This window comes from Electrona antarctica, assembly GCF_951216825.1.
Source record: "Electrona antarctica genome assembly, chromosome: 4".
Taxonomy (NCBI): Eukaryota; Metazoa; Chordata; class Actinopteri; order Myctophiformes; family Myctophidae; genus Electrona; species Electrona antarctica.
Window position 1 is genome coordinate 25,651,089 of NC_136809.1, and position 18,828 is coordinate 25,669,916.

The 18,828-nt window shown below is 41.9% G+C and overlaps 1 protein-coding gene across 1 annotated transcript; it reads right to left on the reverse strand.

Moving 5' to 3' along the window:
* Positions 1–505: 505 nt before the first annotated feature.
* On the reverse strand, positions 506–16,955 carry usp38 (ubiquitin specific peptidase 38). The gene is made up of 11 exons (XM_079499930.1): positions 16,762–16,955; positions 15,524–16,249; positions 13,975–14,110; positions 12,889–13,018; positions 12,632–12,733; positions 10,553–10,711; positions 9,626–9,819; positions 7,069–7,162; positions 6,544–6,650; positions 4,702–6,064; positions 506–2,044 (listed from the first exon to the last, which is right to left on the reverse strand). Exons 2-11 carry the CDS (start codon positions 16,203–16,205, stop codon positions 1,874–1,876), a joined length of 3,138 nt encoding a protein of 1,045 aa, XP_079356056.1. The 5' UTR covers positions 16,206–16,249; positions 16,762–16,955; the 3' UTR covers positions 506–1,873.
* Between the last annotated feature and the right edge of the window lie 1,873 nt (positions 16,956–18,828).

Below are 18,828 nucleotides of genomic sequence, written 5' to 3' on the forward strand. Positions count from 1 at the left end.
CTTTCACCAGGCTTTAAAAAAAAAAAAAAATCTAAATAATGAAAATGTTCAAACCCCGGCATACAACCACGGCCGGGCAAGGAGGCCTACTGCGGGCAACACCACCAGGTTGATGATGAATAGCTTCCACCTGGCTACCGTGAGCGTCAGACTGCTGAACACCCAGCTATACCTGATCTCAGATTATACCAGGGACAGTGACTTGGACTTTATTGCTCTTCCTAAATGGACCTACCTGCGGATTATACCAGTGCCAGTTACTTTATGTGGACTATGAGGTGGACGTGCACTGACACTTTCCACCTTAAACTAATAAATAAAAATCACACTTGTGTGAAGTGATGGGCGCTCTTATCATCATACATCAGCTAATCAAATCATCACATTCCATATTACAAACACACAAAGCTGTGCGTAGTTCTGTTTCTGTATGTTTTTAGTCCCCAACCTCCCCTCAAATGCCGTTTCCTCTGTCAGTTTAAGTAAATTAGAAATTATTCATCAGTTACAAAGTTCAAAATGTATTTTTACTGCTGGGTATGGTAAAACATTTACATTGTCCTTAACTGCCGAATGGTACAACAAAATGCAACTACTTCCAAAATAAACACTAACAATGATCACTAAAATAAAATCATCATAAAGTGGACAAAAAGGCTCCCTGAATGAACAAATTAGAATCGTCTGTTAAACATATTAGCATCAATGATGCCTCCAAGTGTCCAACTGCATTTTCAATACAAAGGCAAAACAAACTTTGTAAATCAAACAGTATGGAATTGTGTAAATATTTATAGAAAACAAGGCTTTAAAAGATAGTAAAATGCATACTATAATGAACTAGCCCCTGTAAATTCTCACTGTACTAAATAGAAGTGGTCCAATAATTTATAATAGATTTTGAAGTCATATGTACATTTATTGCATGTGATATGAAACTTTTAAAACCAAAGCACTCATCATACAGCAAATAACCAAATGTCCCTGGAACAATGGAACAACAGGGGAGAGTGGGGGGGGTTTCAATTCCAATCCCATAATTTATAAAGGAATATTACATGCAAATCAGAAAGGTAATTGAGGGTCATCATTGAGGCAGACAGTTGTGAGTTATGGTTAACAGGAAAATTGCATGTCAAGGACCTCCAACTGTGTCTCTATATGATAAATGTAAGTGCTCTCTCAAATCTGTAGTGTACATGCCTCTATGTGTGTGTGTTCATGCACATGTATGACTGTGCACGCCAGTGTTAATGTTACAAACATTGTGATAAATCATATTCATGAACAGTTAAATGTTCAATGACAATGTTTAATGCAATTAAGATGAGAAGCTGATGTTATGGATTTTTACATTACACCGACTACAGAGGCCAAAATGCTTTGCCTGTTCTTAAAAGGAAAAGCAACAAAAGATTCATTTACAATTTGCATGAAAGTTTTTGAATTTGAAACTTGTGTTTCAATCAAGTTATATTTTGTGTTTCTTTTTTTCTTTAAGTGAGGTAATAGTAATAAAAAAGGTTATTCTCTGTTGCTTAGCATTACTAAAGCCCAATTTCAAGAGTCGACACTTAGGAAATGTCAGGAGTTGACAGTCACAAAATAAATACAAATGGAGCATGGATTGAATAAATAATATGGGCAAGATTTTATCCAAAAGATTAAGAATATATCAATCTAAAATTATTTCAAACTAGATTAACACGGTTTGCATTTGTTTGTGTGGGTGTGTTCTTCAACATCTTCAGTACTCTTATTTCCTGGCAAACAAGGTTCATGTGCACATCTATATCCCATCTAATCTGTATATGCATGTGTGATGTCACACACTGAGGTCTCCCAGTCTGTTCCAGTTCCAATGAGTCTATGTTCAAAAGACCAGTCTGCTAATGGTGTTGAACCCCCCACCCCCACCACCCCCTCCCCCTCCAGAGGGCCCACAGCTGCCTGGGGGGTCGTTGTCGTCAGATCCGTTTGGCCTGAAAGAGCAGGACGAAGAGGCCGCCTGGAGAGCCCGGGTCCGAGCGTTCAGCTCCTGTTCCTGTGGGGACATGGAGAATGACGATGATTTCTCATTGCTTCTTTGTGCATAGTGGCCTGGTAATTCACCAGGTGTGAACACATTTCTTGTTGTCTCAACACCAAACAATGATATCCCAAAGGATTTAAGAGATGATATAATAGAAATTCCAGTTTTCATTCATACCCTACCAGGCAAGCAAACCAACTACATGTTCCACAATAAAACACCACAAGGGGGCAGTTCTTCATCACATATAAAAGGTGTTTACCTATAGGCTACTATTACTATAGATTACCAATTTCCATCTAGTGGCTACCACATCCACATCCTCCGTATATAAAATAAGTGACTTATTTATTTTTTACTTAAGTCTAATAAATAAATTAAATACATTAGTGAGTGATTAGATGATAGGCATCCATAATAATGTCACATTATACACACATTATTTTCATTTCTCATGAGTACTGGTAGTAGCATTATGTCTTTACTTATGTCTATAAAACAATTTGTTTTTGTCTTTTCTGCTCAGTATATACTTTATGCTGTTCCATTGTCTTTTATCACCTGTTTTTATCTATTTTTGTTCTTTGTTTTTGTTATAATATTAATAAACTCAAATTGCAATGTAAATAGTGAGGTTTTTCTATAAGCCCCTCTAGGGCTTCTTACCTCACTATCAAAAATCAGTTAACATTTTGTTTTGGGGGGGGGGGGCTCAACTATGTATATATCCTGTTGTGCAAATCAAATCAAAAATATTCTATAATATACTATTCTATAGTATATATCCTGTTGTGCAAATCAAACAGATAAAATATGGAGCTTTAACAGAAGGGGGAGTTGGAAATCTGATTTTGTCCCTCTCAATTCTGTAGAGGAGAGGACTCCATCTTTTCTGTGTTTTGAACCAAGACAACTATAAATTCCACTCGACTTTGTCATTCCACCTTCCACAAGTGCACAGTAAAGCGAAATTCTCCAAACCACAGGTTCCCTACCTACCTATCACACCACATTATTTTATTCATGGTAATATTCCTCTCTTGAATTATCAAGAAATTAAAGGACAAAAACGTTGCCCGAAACACTTCTGGTGCTCTCTAGCATCACAGCAAAATTGTGCAGCCAGCCATGTGCTATGTTAGTTTATAATACTGTTGGTTTCTTTAATACTGCTGATCTAGGAACTGAAATTCCAGAATTACACAAAAAGTGAAAATACCTGAAAAACTGGAGCACAACTGGTGACTCAAAAAGAACATCAAATGTGTCAATCAATAAAACAATACTAAAGAGACCCAAACAGTGGTTCGGGCCCCATATGTGGGTCTATTATTTGTATGGGTCCCGACTAAATACGCCTTAATTTTTTGTTTCTTACATTTTGTTTTTCATTATTTTTTTAAAAAAAATCAAAAAAAAAAAAAATCTGATTTTATATATATATATATATTTTTTTTTTAAGAATTCCAAAAAACAAATTGACAAAAGTAGTAGTGAAAATAGCTGATCTACAATATCGCAACACGTTTGGGTCCCAGGGAGACATAAACTAAAGTTTGGGAACCACTGCTGTATAGTCTGTGCTGTGCTGCTCAACTATAAATTGGGCTAATGGTGCTAGAAGAAAGGCTATAGGGTGTGAATATGTTGCGACGCTGAAATGTCTCAGCACTGATATAGCGCTATTAGAGCGCCGTTTTAGCTCCAACACTACTCTGAGACAATATTTTGGTGACACTGTACAGGTAGTGCCAGTATGTACAATAGTCTGTATTTGGTTTTTTTCCCAGGGGTTCATTTCTCCGGGCTGTAGACCTGTAGTGTATAAGTTGGGCCTATGTATATACTATACATCAACAGAGAAAAAAAACCCTTCACTAGCAGTAAAAGTAAGGTATGGTTAGTAACAATCAATGACACTGTGTTATAGTGACAGTTCATCTGAGTATTGTGGCGTCCTCTAGGGTTGATTCCAGTCATCACTTACATGACTGACAACATTCCACAAACCAGAGTCATGAAATTACACCTCTCCTTTTAGACAGTTCACATTTGGTTCCAAGTAGAAATCAGAGCAATTTCCTCTCGTCAATGAGCTGTGTGCACAGATGCATGTGTGTGCAGCCAGCTCCACAGCTATTTCACACTTGAATCACTAATACAAATGTTAATAATGATTGTAATAAACATAAGCTAATAATCAGCACATAATAATCATCATGTCAAAAGGTGGTTACAGTGTTTGTAATGGTGTGATGTAATGATGTGATTAGTGGAATGCATTTTCCTCACATGATAAATTACCAAGGTGACTTGGTCTGAATGACCAATGAACCACTTAGAAGCAAATTAAAAAACTTGTGTAAGCGTTAATAATTTCTTGCCCTGAACCTCCTGCACTTAGCAACACAATTTACAGGCTGCTGACATGTGGTATTTTGACCTGGACAATTGTGTCATGAAACTAATTGGGGTGAGTGCCAAAAGAGAGGGCCTAATATACTGTATGTGTGACATAGGTGCTAAACCAAGTATAAATCAGGAATATCATAACCTTAGTGGAAAGGGATGTTGTGTCAGCAGCTGCCAGTGCTACCAACACATGTCCCAACAACAGCAAGACACTTTTATAACATACAATTTTCAACATTTTGGCACTCGGGCCTCACCTGCAGGTACAGCTTGTTGTCCTTGGTAATGGCGTCCAGCAGTTCTTTCTGCAGCGGAAGCTCAGCGCTCAGTGTCACTCCGTTAGCAGGCCCTCCCCCGTTCATGGTCTGCCCTGGCGCTCCCTGTTTCCGGTAGAGCAGCACGTACGCTGTGTCCTTGGGGAAGCGGTTGGTGATGTTCTGCACTGACTGGAAGGATGTGAATGTCACTCGACTGTCATTGAATAGCAGCCAATCCCTGGCCTCCTGGCCGCTGCTGCTAAGTACCACCTCCACCTGTTTGGATGAGGCTGACGGGGCGGAGCAGGTGGAGAGGTCCCGCTGGCCATTCCCTGAGTCCTCCTCCAGGATGAAGTGATTGGCCTGGTGTTGTGCTCCATCCGCCCCATTAATGTTCCGGCCGTATGCATAGTAGTGGCCACTCTCGGATGATATCCCAGAATGCATCACCACAGAACTGAGGATGTAGGGCACAGAGTGGATCATCATGTCGCCTCCTCCTCTATTCATCAGCTCTGCTTGCTTTACTCGCTCTTCACCCTTCTCCTCCTCATCTTTCTGTGAAGGTTTGAGCTTCTTTGCCAGGTTTTCGCTGCTCTCAGGGGAATCCACCTGCAGAGGTGGCGGGGAGGAGGAGGTGGAAGAGGAAGAGGTTCCGGGCGGTGGAGGGACATGCACGGGCAATCTCATAAGCGGTGGGATGGTGACATTGTCCAGAATCTTCCGCCGCACATGGCACTTGGCATCGTAGGAGAAGCGCAGCAGGGTGAGGATAAGGTACTCTGGTGCAGCCACCACCCTCATGGCCTTCTCCGCCCGCTGCAGCGACCCGCACCTCTCACAGAAGTAGGCGTTCTCTGCATCCAGGATCTCCGGGGCCAGGAAGTAGTTGACCATGTCAGGCACAGAGAGAGGCGGTTCATTAGTCACCGGTGCAAAATGGACATCACCAGCTGGTGATTTTGCCGGACCTTGTTCTGGGGCTTCGCTGCCACCGTTGACGGCACCCTGGCAAAGCCCCTTGGGCTCTTCAGAGGGTTCTTCTGTCTGAGGGCCTTCTTGGGTGATGTCAGCAGAGGGGCAGAAGGCCAGCGATAGGTCGGTAAAGGGTTCATCCTTTTCAGAGATGCTGTTGCACTGCATACATCGGATGCCCGTGCTCAGTCTTCCACCAAACATTGTCTCAATCAATGTTCTGCTGTCAGCCGCAGGTTTGGTTTCTACCAGGGTCAAATGTGCATCTTGCATCCCCTCTGTTGAAGTCAGAGTCCCTGAGTCTTTGTTAGTAGTAGTGTCGCTGCCAGAGCCAACATTTGGCTTGGCTGATTCCAGGACCTGCAGGGTTTTCTCCTCTTCATGTAACCTTGACAACAGAGGACAGACAGAATCTTAGACGTACACTTAATGTGTGTAATGATTATCATCACTGCAATTACAATGCTGCTCTATCAGAATCATTTGATCCAACAGTGAAATTCACTGAGGTGGGAAAAGCGGCACAAAAAAGAAAATGCAAGAGGAATAGCTCAGTATACTATTGTCTTTATTCCTCCAGCTGCTAATGCGTTTCAGAACAAACTCTCAACAAATATTCAGTTCTAAGGTGAACTGACATCGATTAAGCACCTGACCATAGTGTCACTATTCTGCGCATGTCATAACACTCAAGAGAAAGATCTACTGTATAAGGTCACAATATTGCGGTGAGTGTGTGAACTTGTGACTTATGAACTTGTGAACTTATCTATTTTGTAGTGTGGATTTAGTGTTGAGGGAAAAGGGGAGACCTGTGGGAGAACCCAGTCAACAAAGTATATAGAAATTGAGTGTTACTAGGGATACCTGTCTAGGAGAAAGCGTAGGTACTCAGAACAGTCCTGCTGGGCGCCTGCATTGAACCAAGGAGGCCGAGACGCTTCAAAGAAATTCCTGGGACCATATGCTGCCCTCTGTAGGACACAGATGCACACAGACAGACATGAACACAATGCATGCATACACACACTCATCATTATCATTATGTCATGTCAATATTACACTTGATTAAACCATGGGTAGCCTACACTGTGTAGAATCTGCAGAGGATTTAAACCCTTAATTTTGGTGGTGTCCCTGCCATTGCTCTGGTTCTCAACCCGTGGGTCGTTATGCATGCATAAACTTTCCTTAATGTTTTTTAGTATTCATTTATGATATATTTTCTCTATTATTAAAGGTAATTTTTGCAGTCAGTTTGTATTGGGGGTGGGGGTCGCGAGACATGACCAAAGCATTTCCGGGGTCCCCAGCCAAAAACGTTGAGAAAGTTTATAGAAAGTATATAGGATGTGCGTGTTTAAACATAGGCAACGGCTGAATGAGACTAACCTGTGTGTGTGCAAGAAAAGCAAAGAGCAGCTGGAGTTTTTTCATCATTATATTGGCACCGTTCAGATGTAAAGACAAGACACGCCTCCTGAAACTGGGAGACACACACACACACAAGTAACATTAGCAGAAGTACCGTAATGTTTGTAAGTCACATTACCAGTAATAACAAGGCTATCCATAACAGTGAGAAACACAGGTTTCCAAAGTGGCAATGAGAATCCTACTATAATAAAATGAGGAAAAGTCTGTCCTCATCCATTTGTCTCTAAAGAGGGTTGACCAACAGATCTGAACTTGCACATGGGCGGGCGCTGAATCTGACATCACTGTCACTAGAGGGCGCTGTCCCCCTGGGCCACAGTCTTATGTTTAGTATTGAAATCCCCATAGGAGAGTCTGAACTGTGTTCCAGAAATAAACAAACCACTGGGCGATTTCACTCATTTGGATACGAAGCATCAACTGACAGTGGAAAAGTACAAATATAGCAAGAGTATGATTTTTTTTCTCCTCCAAACAGCCATTATTATCAATATCATAAAGTGATGCGTTTCATTTTGGAACACAGTTCTCACATGACACAATTTAAGAATGCCCTATGGGGATTCCAATACAAAAAATAACGCTGTGAGCCTGTGACCCAGGGAGTGACATCAGGACTTGGTACTCTATCATGATACACAGACAGGGACCTTTATACTGTTCTCACGATGAGGCTGTTTTCCCGCGTCTTTTTTCCTCAGTGGGTTGATAATATCTTTAACATTTTACTGAAGCCGATTTGTAACCTTTACAAATTTTAAGCTGTTTATACACATTCTGTCACAGGCTAAGGGATCTGTAGTGCCAGTTGCGGTCTCAAGTCCACACATAGTTTGCATGTGCACACCCCCGGGAGTATATGGAGTGCCAGGAGTGAGAGAGAGAGAGGAGTGGACCAGTAATAAAACACTAAAGATTGGAAGCATCTGCCTGAGGAAAGCGCAGTGTACCTACTACCTGCATGTTTTAGATGTAGCCATCCATCACCTGCCAACATTTGAGTTACTGGTATGTGCTTTTGTAGCACTAATACATTTCTTTTAACTGCTGCGCTGCATCAATTTTGCCATAACCAACCTGGTCAGTGGCCTTGTGGTTAGAGTGTCCACCCTGAGACTGGTAGGTCAGGGTTTGATGCCCGGCCGGGTCAAACCAAAAACTCTGAAAAATTGGACCCAGTGCCAGCCTGCTTGGCACTCAGCCTCAATTAGGGCTGGATTGGGGGTAAGTCCCTGCGACATACTAGTGTCATGTCCATTGTCCAGGGGGTGTACTTGTACATCAAGCTGCCTCACTCTAAAGAAACAGGATAGGCTCCGCCTCCTGCCCTATGGGCCTCATGGCTCAGCAAGGCTTACTTACTTAACATGGCAGTCATAAACAAACAGTCGTTTACATCAAACATTGCTGTCAAGAACGTTGATAATTTCAAGCGAGAAATAGAGAATGCAGTAACCGAGTAACCTATTTCATCAACACTTTGTTGTTTTTCGAGGCCATAAATTAATGTAATACTTTCATTAACATAAGCAATGAAACCTTCGTTGTTACTTTTGGGTCAATGTATTATTTTCTTTATTAAGTAGCTGTGTAATAAGCAGAATCTTATCATCCTGAAGGGGTTTATTTCTCAACAATTGTTTATTTTTGGCCGTCAATTTATCCCTTGCATAATAATCTGGCTGGTTCAATTTTGTGTCCCTGCTCTTCTATTTCAATTTTCTTTTTTTTTTAATGTTTTTTTTTTGTGGCTTTCGCCTTTATTTTATATTTTTATGGAGGGACAGACAGTAGGCTGACAGGAAATGGGGAGAGAGATGGGGGGGGAAGACATGCAGTAAAGGCCGTCGGGATCGGGAGTCGAACCCGCGGCACACTGCCAGACTGTATTACCAGCCATGGTGCCTGGACCTCTGAGCCATGGCCCAGGCTCTATTTCAATTTCTAAGTTTCAATGGTAAAAGTTTCAGGCCTTGCACAGGATACAGGCTCAAATCTGGGGTAAAAGAGTAAAATGACATAGTACCGCTTTAAAGCCAGTTATCTCATGAACCATAAAATCAAAGGATTCTGTATAGTTCAAGAACTCACCAGCCATCAGTGTTAGGACACACACTAAAGCCCTGGCCCTGAATTAAAATAATAATCCGTTTCCTGCACAGCATGTTGTTGAATCATGACACCAAGCACATCATTATTAATATAAAATAATATAATAGGGAATTATTGGAAAATAAGGAGTCCTGTGTCCCAATCTGGAAGACAGCGTAGCGTTACCACTGAGATAAAGGTTTAGGATTAAAGTGCTCGCTGGGAATAGTTTAAATTGTATTTCTGTATGTCTGGAACACTGCTCTGCCCACTGGTGGAGCCGTTACCCCTGCAACCCGACTACGGATAGTTGAAGATGTACTCTGCCATCAACACACATTGCATCTTCCCATGCATTTTCCTTCACCTGTACCACTGAAAATGCCTTTTTAACATGCCATATACATTGAGCAGCACTCACTCTGTGGCCATGAAGAGCGTCTGGATGATGCTATTCATGTAGCAGGTATTTCCCAGGTTCACCAGGCCTGTTTTTCCTGTCTCTGACTTCCCAGCCAGCCTCAGTAGACCTGGGGCAAGTGAGTTGGATTGAGAGGTCCAGGCACTTTGGTTTAGAACCAGCTTGATCTTCTCCTCACTGGGCTTTGGAAGATCCTAGAAAAACAGTGAAAAAATACTGGTACACTAAAGAGAAAAGAAACAATACTCTTTGGCCCCCATTCATACCTTATGGATTGCATTGATGATAGTGTTTTAATATGTTAAATGTTTCATCACATTAAGTGCAATGTATCACTTTTGTGCTGTAGTATAACAATAGTTTAACCACTCAGGAGCCTATTACTTCACTATGTCTAGGGTTTTAGTCCAATGCATTCATGCAGCTCATTTGTAGTAACAGCCTCTCAGGGCCAATTGGTGACTCAGTTAGTTCACCAACCTCCAGGTTTGTCCTGCCTATGTTGTATCTGAGGCTTCCAGCATGACGTTTGAGACGGAAATTGATCATTTATATTAGATGAAAAAAACTTCATGGGAGTCAAAGTAGACATCTAAAAATCTATATTTGTGAATTCCCTAGTAGCACACACCCCACCTCCTCCTTTTTTGAGGGGCACTAGCCCCTCCTACATCCAACTTTTGGCATAATGTGAAAAGACAAACTTTGTCCTACACAAACATTAAATGCCATTGACAATTTGGACGCAACTTGTGATTGGCCGGAATGAGACGATGTATGATGATAAGATCGGGTGTGATTCTTTCCATCTATACCAAATCTCTTCACCAAAAAAAGTGAGGCTAAAACGTTCCATTTCTGCGGAGACCGTTTCATCACAGTTGTATTCATCACAGTTGTATAAGACGTGTCCTGTGTTCCGTTTACCTTGATGGCCTCCAGTATGTTGTCATAGAGTTCAGGGAAGCCAGAATACTGGTACATCATACAGTGGACCAGCTCAGTGAACTGAAGGAGAAAGGCCTTACTGGTAGGAAGGCCGTCAGTCCTCAGAGACTGAACCAAAGGGACCACATGAGGTACAACCTAAGGACATGGACGGAAAAACAGACAACGGGTGTTTTAGAATGAGTATATTGACAATATGTTAAAGCTAGTATACTGGGAAAGTAAGGGAGAGCTTTTTAAATGTAGATACCCTTTGTGTTTCAATATTTTTAGATACCCTTTATTGACCCCGTGGGGGCAATTCAGTCGCTAGAGCCAACACAGCAGTAAAAGTTACAGATAAGGACAAGAAGTACAATTGGTACAGAAGAATAACATCACAATAAAGACACCTTCAACAAATAAAGTATACAAATGTATACACCCTAGTTTTAGCGAACATTAGCTAAATGTCTGGCAAATCTGCAAAAAAAACGCTTACCACTACCTTTCTTCAAAAATGTGTTCATAAAAGGTGTCTACTATCACCTACTATCACCCAAGGCAACTCCCTTGGGAAACATTGTGACAGCTGCTGAAAGTTGGGGTACCATTAACAACGTCAACATCTTCAAAGTTTTATTCTGCTTCAAGTGGCATGTGATGTGTCAAACTAACACCATATCACTAAAGGGAGATGCCAGCCATCCTCATGAGAAAACCCATTTCAGCTACTTGATTCATGATCATGTACTTTTTGTGATCTTCATGACCATAGGTGAGATTGGGAACAAACATTGACCAGTAAATTGAGAGCTTTGCCTTAAATGTGCACCATAAATAATCACATAACTGTGAAAAAAACTGGCCATAGTGAAATGTTTTATGTAATCTCAGTTAGAACATCTCCAAGAGTTGAAAATATTTAAGATGTTAATATTACTGTAGTCAAATAATTGTGTTCCCAAAATCATGATAAACATATTAAAAGTTGCTGTAGGCAACTTTGGAGAAGTCATTCATAAACACTGTCTACATTCATACTACCAAGCTTAGCTCTCTTTTTGCAAGCTCTATCAAAAACAAACTAGAGTATACTATTACATGGGATCATTTAGTAGACTAACACAGGGCAAACTGGAAATCTGTCTTCAATGGTTTCAGTCCCTCCGCTCGGGCCATCCATGTTCACTAAAAACACCGGGACAAACACTTCTCCCTGCAGGCTCCCAAACTATGGAATGCACTTCCCATTGCAATCAGTTCCGCCCGTCTAGAAACCCACCTCTTCAGACTCCATCATAGCCCGTAAAGCACTTGTCGAGGCACTTGCCATTGCCCCGATGACCTTACAGGCATACGCAAAGGCTCAACTTGTAACTACTTAGATAGCATTTTATGTAGACATAGCACTATATAGTATATACGCATAGTTTATTAGATATTCTACTGTTAGGTACTTAGCAAACGTATGATTCATGATGACTATTTTTATGAAATCTTTTGTTCCTGCTTACTGTACATCGCTCTGGATTAAGAGCGTCTGCTAAATGCCTAAATTATAAATTGTATGTTCACTATTGTTCACCATTTCTTGATCGACCATACTCTTTTTTTTGCTAGTTTTCTTGAATATACTGTTGGCAGCAGAGGAATAAGACCTTTTCTGGATACTGGCTTTTGGCCAAGTTAAACAAAGTAAAAGGTACCAACTACTGACCGCCAATCATCCATGTGTGTGCATTATTGACATTATTGTTCAAGTTCATAGAGCTTCCCTGATTGGTCCGAGATCCGAAATCCAAATACAGAGGCAAGGAATAACACAGGGGCTGCATTTTCACTCATACCACATGATTTACAGAAAGCTTAAAGCATTTTATGAAATCTTAACAATATTTTACTACAAGGACACTGAGTGCTGCACTCTTTAATTCGTACCAAAATAATCCGATTACCTGAGATATTTCAGTCTTGTTAGATTAGTATTTTCATGGGCTGTAGGTGCCCTTTTGGGCAACCACATTAAATAGGCTGTGGAGAAAGTGAGAGGGAAACGGAGAAAGAACGTGACCTTACCAAGTGGAAGGCCTCAGGGGAATGCTGGAAACTCAGCAGCATGTGGGAGAGTACGACCAGTGCCCCCTGGCGCACAATAGGGTACCAGAGTCGGTTGAACACCTATGGAAAAAGGTCATGTTATTGCACCCATCAACCAACCTCTTGATCTATACATCCATCCATCCCACAAACTATGCCAATCTCACAGTCAGCAAGAGACAGAAAAATAAATAACGAAGCCAATAATCAAATGAAAGATATATGTTCTATCTCACCAGCTCAATCTTGAGCAGAGTAACATCTATGAGGATGGTGAACTTCTGTACTGCAGCCAGTCCTTTCAGCAGGGCGATGACCCAGGTGTCAACATGCTGGGCCAGAGGCCAAGACAGCCAGTCTATCATCCTGCACAGGTTAAACAAGACCAGGAGAATTGTATTTGAAAGGTATGTGTCAATGCATTACATTGGTTACATGATACTGAAGCATTCCGATGCTGAATGGAGTTGCATCTTTCTGAAGGGTGCTAAGCATCTGTTTTAAAGTTATTATTACAATTTTAACTTTTTTGCGTGTGGAGATATTGATGTAAGCCACCTTTTTAATCGTATCAACACCACAATTAAGTAATTTTCTTTCTATGGTTTGAATTTGAAAATAATCACTGGTATTTCACATCCTGGGTGGACGAAATAAGTATTTGATCATATGTAATCGCAATGTCTATGAATTATGTCTGTTGTAAATGGTATCTTCTTTATTGTGGTCACTCTGCACAACTTGCGACTATATAAAGTCTGTGCAAGACTTCACACATTACCTCACGTTGGCATAGGGAACCGTGTCTGTGCTCAATGCTCATGATCTCATTTGCAGCTGTAACCAGTTGCATGCCCAAAGACTAATTGTCGGTAGCAGGGTTAAATCTATATCATATATACAATTGAGACGGTAACAAGTTGTGAGTGTACACTTTGTGCACACTGCACAGTTCAGTTGGGTAAGTCATAGACCGCAACGCCTGTGGAGCATGCGGAAGCTCCACCTACATCTGTGCTCAGCGGCCGCGATACGTCACCGACCCTACTACCCCTGTGTTTTCAACCCAGCTCTGTGGTTTCCCTTTTGATGATGCGATGGCCCAGGAATTCACACAGACAGCAGACACACGACATTCACAGAGAAACAACAACATGGACCACAACCTGCCCAGCACGGAAAACACACGGTCAAATGGGCAAAGATAAAGTGTGTGTCTCACACTTGGATGACTGCGACATAGACACGTGGCATACCGGTATCTACCTATAATGCCACAACATTAATACATAATTTCAGATCTGTTATAGAAGAACTGTAACCTGCAAAGTGCTTGAGTGATGCTGGCGTCTTTGACATTCTGGTCTGTGGTGAGGCTCTTGATAAGCACTGTGATCATCTGCAGTGGAATGTGCTGCACCAGGCTGGCCAGGGCAATGGATGGGTCAAAGGCAGAGTCTGCGGAGGAAAGCAAAAATGGTACAAATAAATATAACTTAACAGGAACTGATAGCCATGAGGTTAACTCTACAGTCTACATACTAATACCCTCTACGGTCTCCCTCTAAAGCTTTCTCTTCATTCGTCCAAATAAAGAAGACATAAACTAGGGAATGGACTGCATAATATTTTCTTGTTTAATATAAGTTGAAACCGAGTAATACACTGTCTGGATGTTGACGCGCAGATATGGGGAATAAAACAGGTGAGCTTAATTTTTATTGGCTTTTATCGATGTGGGCCTCGACACGTCATCACGCAGTACGTTTTCGTTTTCAGGAAGTAATTAAAATTCAATTTTTATGGACATTTGATATAAAAATACACAAAAATGAAAATGTACCCATTTTTTTTGGCATCGATTGTTAGGTATGCCCATATGATGACCATGGATGTGGTCTAAAAGTATGAAGAACATATTTTTCATTTCACTACGCCTTTAATTTTTTTTTATCTCATCCGCTAAAATGGGGGGGAACATTTTGGATGACGTCCCAACCTGAAATGACATCGAATGTTGCCCAACAGGCGCTCCCAGCCTGTGGAGCGTTGCGCTCGGTTATGATATCAATAAAGTTCCGTCCTGTGATTAATCTCCGTCCTGAGCGCTACTATTTGATAGGACCGAGACCTACGTTTATACCGTTCAGGGTGTATAAAACAGTTATATATAAAAAATGCACATTTCAGTCACCTCTTTTGCCCATTAAGACCACTCTACAAAACATCATCAAACATCATTCTACAGGCCACAGGTTTCTGCGTTACACTTTTTTTCCCCTCCCGTGGCGCTAGTGGCCAGTCGAGCTTCTAGTATTATGAATCAAGTTACGAAAAAGATCAATACGTTTACTGAATAGAACAGTTCACATGTTGTATTCAGAATACTTGCTCTTTGCTGTAGCCTACCTCCTGCGTTTCATTATTAATGCTGTTGCTGATGCTTTTATGCAAGTTCAAGGCTTAAGAGCTGATAATTTCAACTAAAACCAAATATGAGCTGTATTAAGTTTCTATAGCAAAAATGTGCTAGTGGTTAAGATGATTTTAGTATCTCTTCCTGTGTGGGGGACCTGGGTTTGAATCTCGGGCATTACATTATGCTAACCAAGAATCGTGCTTGTAAATGTAGAATGATTCTGATTCACCAATATGCACTTTGGTTAAGAACAAAATTGGCCAGCTGAGTACGTCGCATGATGGTGTGGTGCAAACATATTTTGTGTACAAAGTAAGAACACTTCTACACATAGTATATATAGTAGATGAGGCCTATTGTCTCCCTGTGATACTCTGCTGAACATTTACTTCTTTCACAACTTTTGATAATTTTCCACTATTCTAGCATCGTTCTGGCAGGAGTTGTCTCACCGGTAGAGGAGATGATGGCGAACACCTCCTGCAGGGAGGGCAGCAGGGTGGCCAGCTCAGCCTTCCAGATGTTCTGCAGCAGTGTGCTGACCTTGGTCACCTGACCTACATATTCCCGTAGCTCCCGCTCCTGGCTGGCGGGGCAACTGAAGTAGCTGATGGTCCTCACCAGCTGCTGGCAAAACAGAATGGCCAGCTTGTCCTTGGGTACGCACTGCAGGAAATCTGACAGCATGATGCTGAGGCGGGCGCAAAGGGCAGGCTCGGGCCGCTCACATACCATCCTCAACACCTCTACCTGGACGACACTGAAGATCTCCAGCACTGAGGGGCAGCTGATGAGCAGACGTAGGCTGCAGTGGATGTAGTCTATTATGGCTGGGTCCTTGCGGTCCAGGGGGCCATAGCCCTGCTGCAGCAGGCCAAGGACAAAGTCTTTAGTGAAGAAATTCTCAAACTCAGGGCGGTGATAGCGAGCGTAGGCTTCAAGGACCTGGAAGCCCACCTTCTTCTGGAAGGCATCTTCACCCAGTAAGATGAAACGGGCAGTGAGAGTGTACAACGCCTTACATTGCTCCTCTGTGACTTCCCTCTCTGCTGCTTCCACTACCCTCTTTACAATGGCCTTCTTCAGGTTAACAGGGTGGCTTGAGCAGACCAGGGCCTCCAAAATCTTGTCCATGATGACAGTCTATAGAAAGTAGTGCTAAAGGACGCAGTCCAAACCTGCACAAAGAGAGCAAAAAGGACTGACTCAGCTATAGATGGCACCTGAAGATGGACAACTGATTTCATGTTTACATCATAAGCTCATAACAAACTGTCTACAGCATCACTTTGCTCCACAACAGGAAACATCCAAATTAAATGTCAATGAGCTTGGCTCCATCCTTCTTAATTAGTTGTGTTATGATGACATTACACATCATCACACAGTACAGAGAACTAGCGCTAGCTAGTGTTTATGTCATGCTAACATTAGCATGGCTATGTAGCAATAGACAAGTATGGTAGGTAGTTGAGAGCCCACAAGCTACATAAAGTTCCTCAATACAATTCCCTTTGATTGGCAAGTGACCGAGGGAGTGACTTCTGTTAAATGTCGAAAATATATGTACTGTTAAATAAACGAACAAAGCAACACAACTAGGCCTAGCCATGTAACGTTTATACTAGGTGCCACTGACTTAGCATAAATGCTGTTATCAACATACAAAAAAGTCGTATAAAGTCCTTACCCAGATGAATCATGACAGAACTATCCGACCTGATAATCCTTACAGTACTTGCAAAACGTTACTCATTTCCTGACACCTAAAACACATTTTATTATGTTTTTCTACTGCTCTAAATCAGCTGATTACCCGTCCACTGACGTCATTCTCGTGGACGGCGTATACTATGAGGACCCCAGGCATGACACATTTCGTCTTGTCAGTGCCTGATTCTACTCATTCTAATAAACTAAACCCACAGCCAGGCTCTGACTAAACCTACCTCACGCAAAGCTGAATCATCGGCCCCTAAATGATTGAATGAAAAAAAGAAATTTATATATATATATATACACACACACACACACACCTGTAGGCCTATATGCTATATTTCATGCGAAATCTGAATTGTCGAGTGTCAATGTCGCATGCAATTTAAAATACAAATTATGACAAATGAAACGGAGTACTTAGCAGGCTCTATGGTTGAATATCTGTCAACTATCCAATATGAAACTAACTTTGCTGTGGCCCCAATGCCCCATTGTCTGGCTGGCAATTGATCATGTTCACAGTGAAACATAAAACTTCTGGTAACTCATATTACAGTATGAGACACTCTTTCTTTCTTTCTTTCAAGGCTCATGGTCTCTTAGAGTTGGGACAGCAAATGTATATAGGCTATTGATTCTTAAGTTTAATTGATTGTCTCTACTAGGGGTGTGGTTTTAAAAGCACGTCGCATTTACTATGAAAACGTCCATTTCCCGTCAGTCAGTCAGTCAGTCAGTCAGCCAGTCACTTTATTATCCCCATAGATGTGGTTTAGGGTTAGGGTCTTGTGAGTGACATCACGTGACATCATCAGGGATGTCATAGTTGCAGTAAATGCGAACTGTTGTCGCAATTAAGCCCATATTTGGATATTCCTGTCATCAATATTGGCCAGCAACTCTACATCTGGGTTTCCGAGGCTACTCTAGCCTACATCTGACCTCAAACCTCAAACCCTTAGATCTCCATATGGATATATGTCGGAACCTGTTCTGGCATTCCATGTTGATCCTTCCTCATCCATCCTTCCTCTTCGATGTCTCCCTTTTGACTGATAGCCTACCTGTCCATTCAGAGTCTAGACGGGCCTGCCCCAAAGTTATTAGTGCAGCTGCGCTCGGCAGCCGGCCCGAACATTAAGGCCCGGCCCTACCTTATATAGTCAGTACAGAATCTATTCCATATTGATCTGACCGGCACCATGCCAAAGTGCCAGCGCTCACACAGCAGTCTGCCGTCAACTTCTTCTTCTTCTTTCGTGTAACGTCAGAGGTCCAACTCGGTGTCGCCCGCATCTCTGGTCCCAGGTCAAAGAGGCTGGCTTCCGAGGGTGGTCTGTATAAGGGGCAGGTGTAGATGATATGGTCGGCGGTCTGCTCAGGGTCACCGCACTATGCGTATGTGGACCAGTAAGAATGGTTTGGTTTGGTTTGGTTAATAACAAGGACATATGACTTACTGTATACATGCTTTTGCTTGCTTTGAATGGGTTATAGTGGGAGCCTGGGAGGAGAAGGCAGAGATGTATGCTCTGTAAGTTTTGCAAACGCGACGAGGGGGGCATCTGGAGGAGGTTCGTTGTAACTGCAACTTTGTTAGGGGGTGATGTTTTGGGACTGCATTTATACAAATAAAGGACTTTTTTGAGTGTTATAAGTGTTATATTATTTTCATTTTCTGCTTTCTTTCATTTTAACGATTTTAGCAATTTGACATGGGGGGTGGGGGCATTCGAACAAGTGGCTAAAAATATGTTTTTTTTTTTTTACAAAGTTTTACTGCAATTTCTTTATTATTACTTACTACAGTCGTACTAGACCCTAGGAAATGACATCTGGCCACAGTAGTTGTTTTCCGTGTGTCTGAATGAACAACTGACTACTGGGGGATGCCATACTGTGTGTCATAGGCTCAATGTCAGTGTAAGCACACCTAGGATTCCATGCCTGTCTGCCGGCGTCTCTTCCGGGTTTTTAGACGGCTGGTGGATGGAAATGAAGCTCCACCCATGCGGCAGAATGCCGCGGCGGCAAGCTT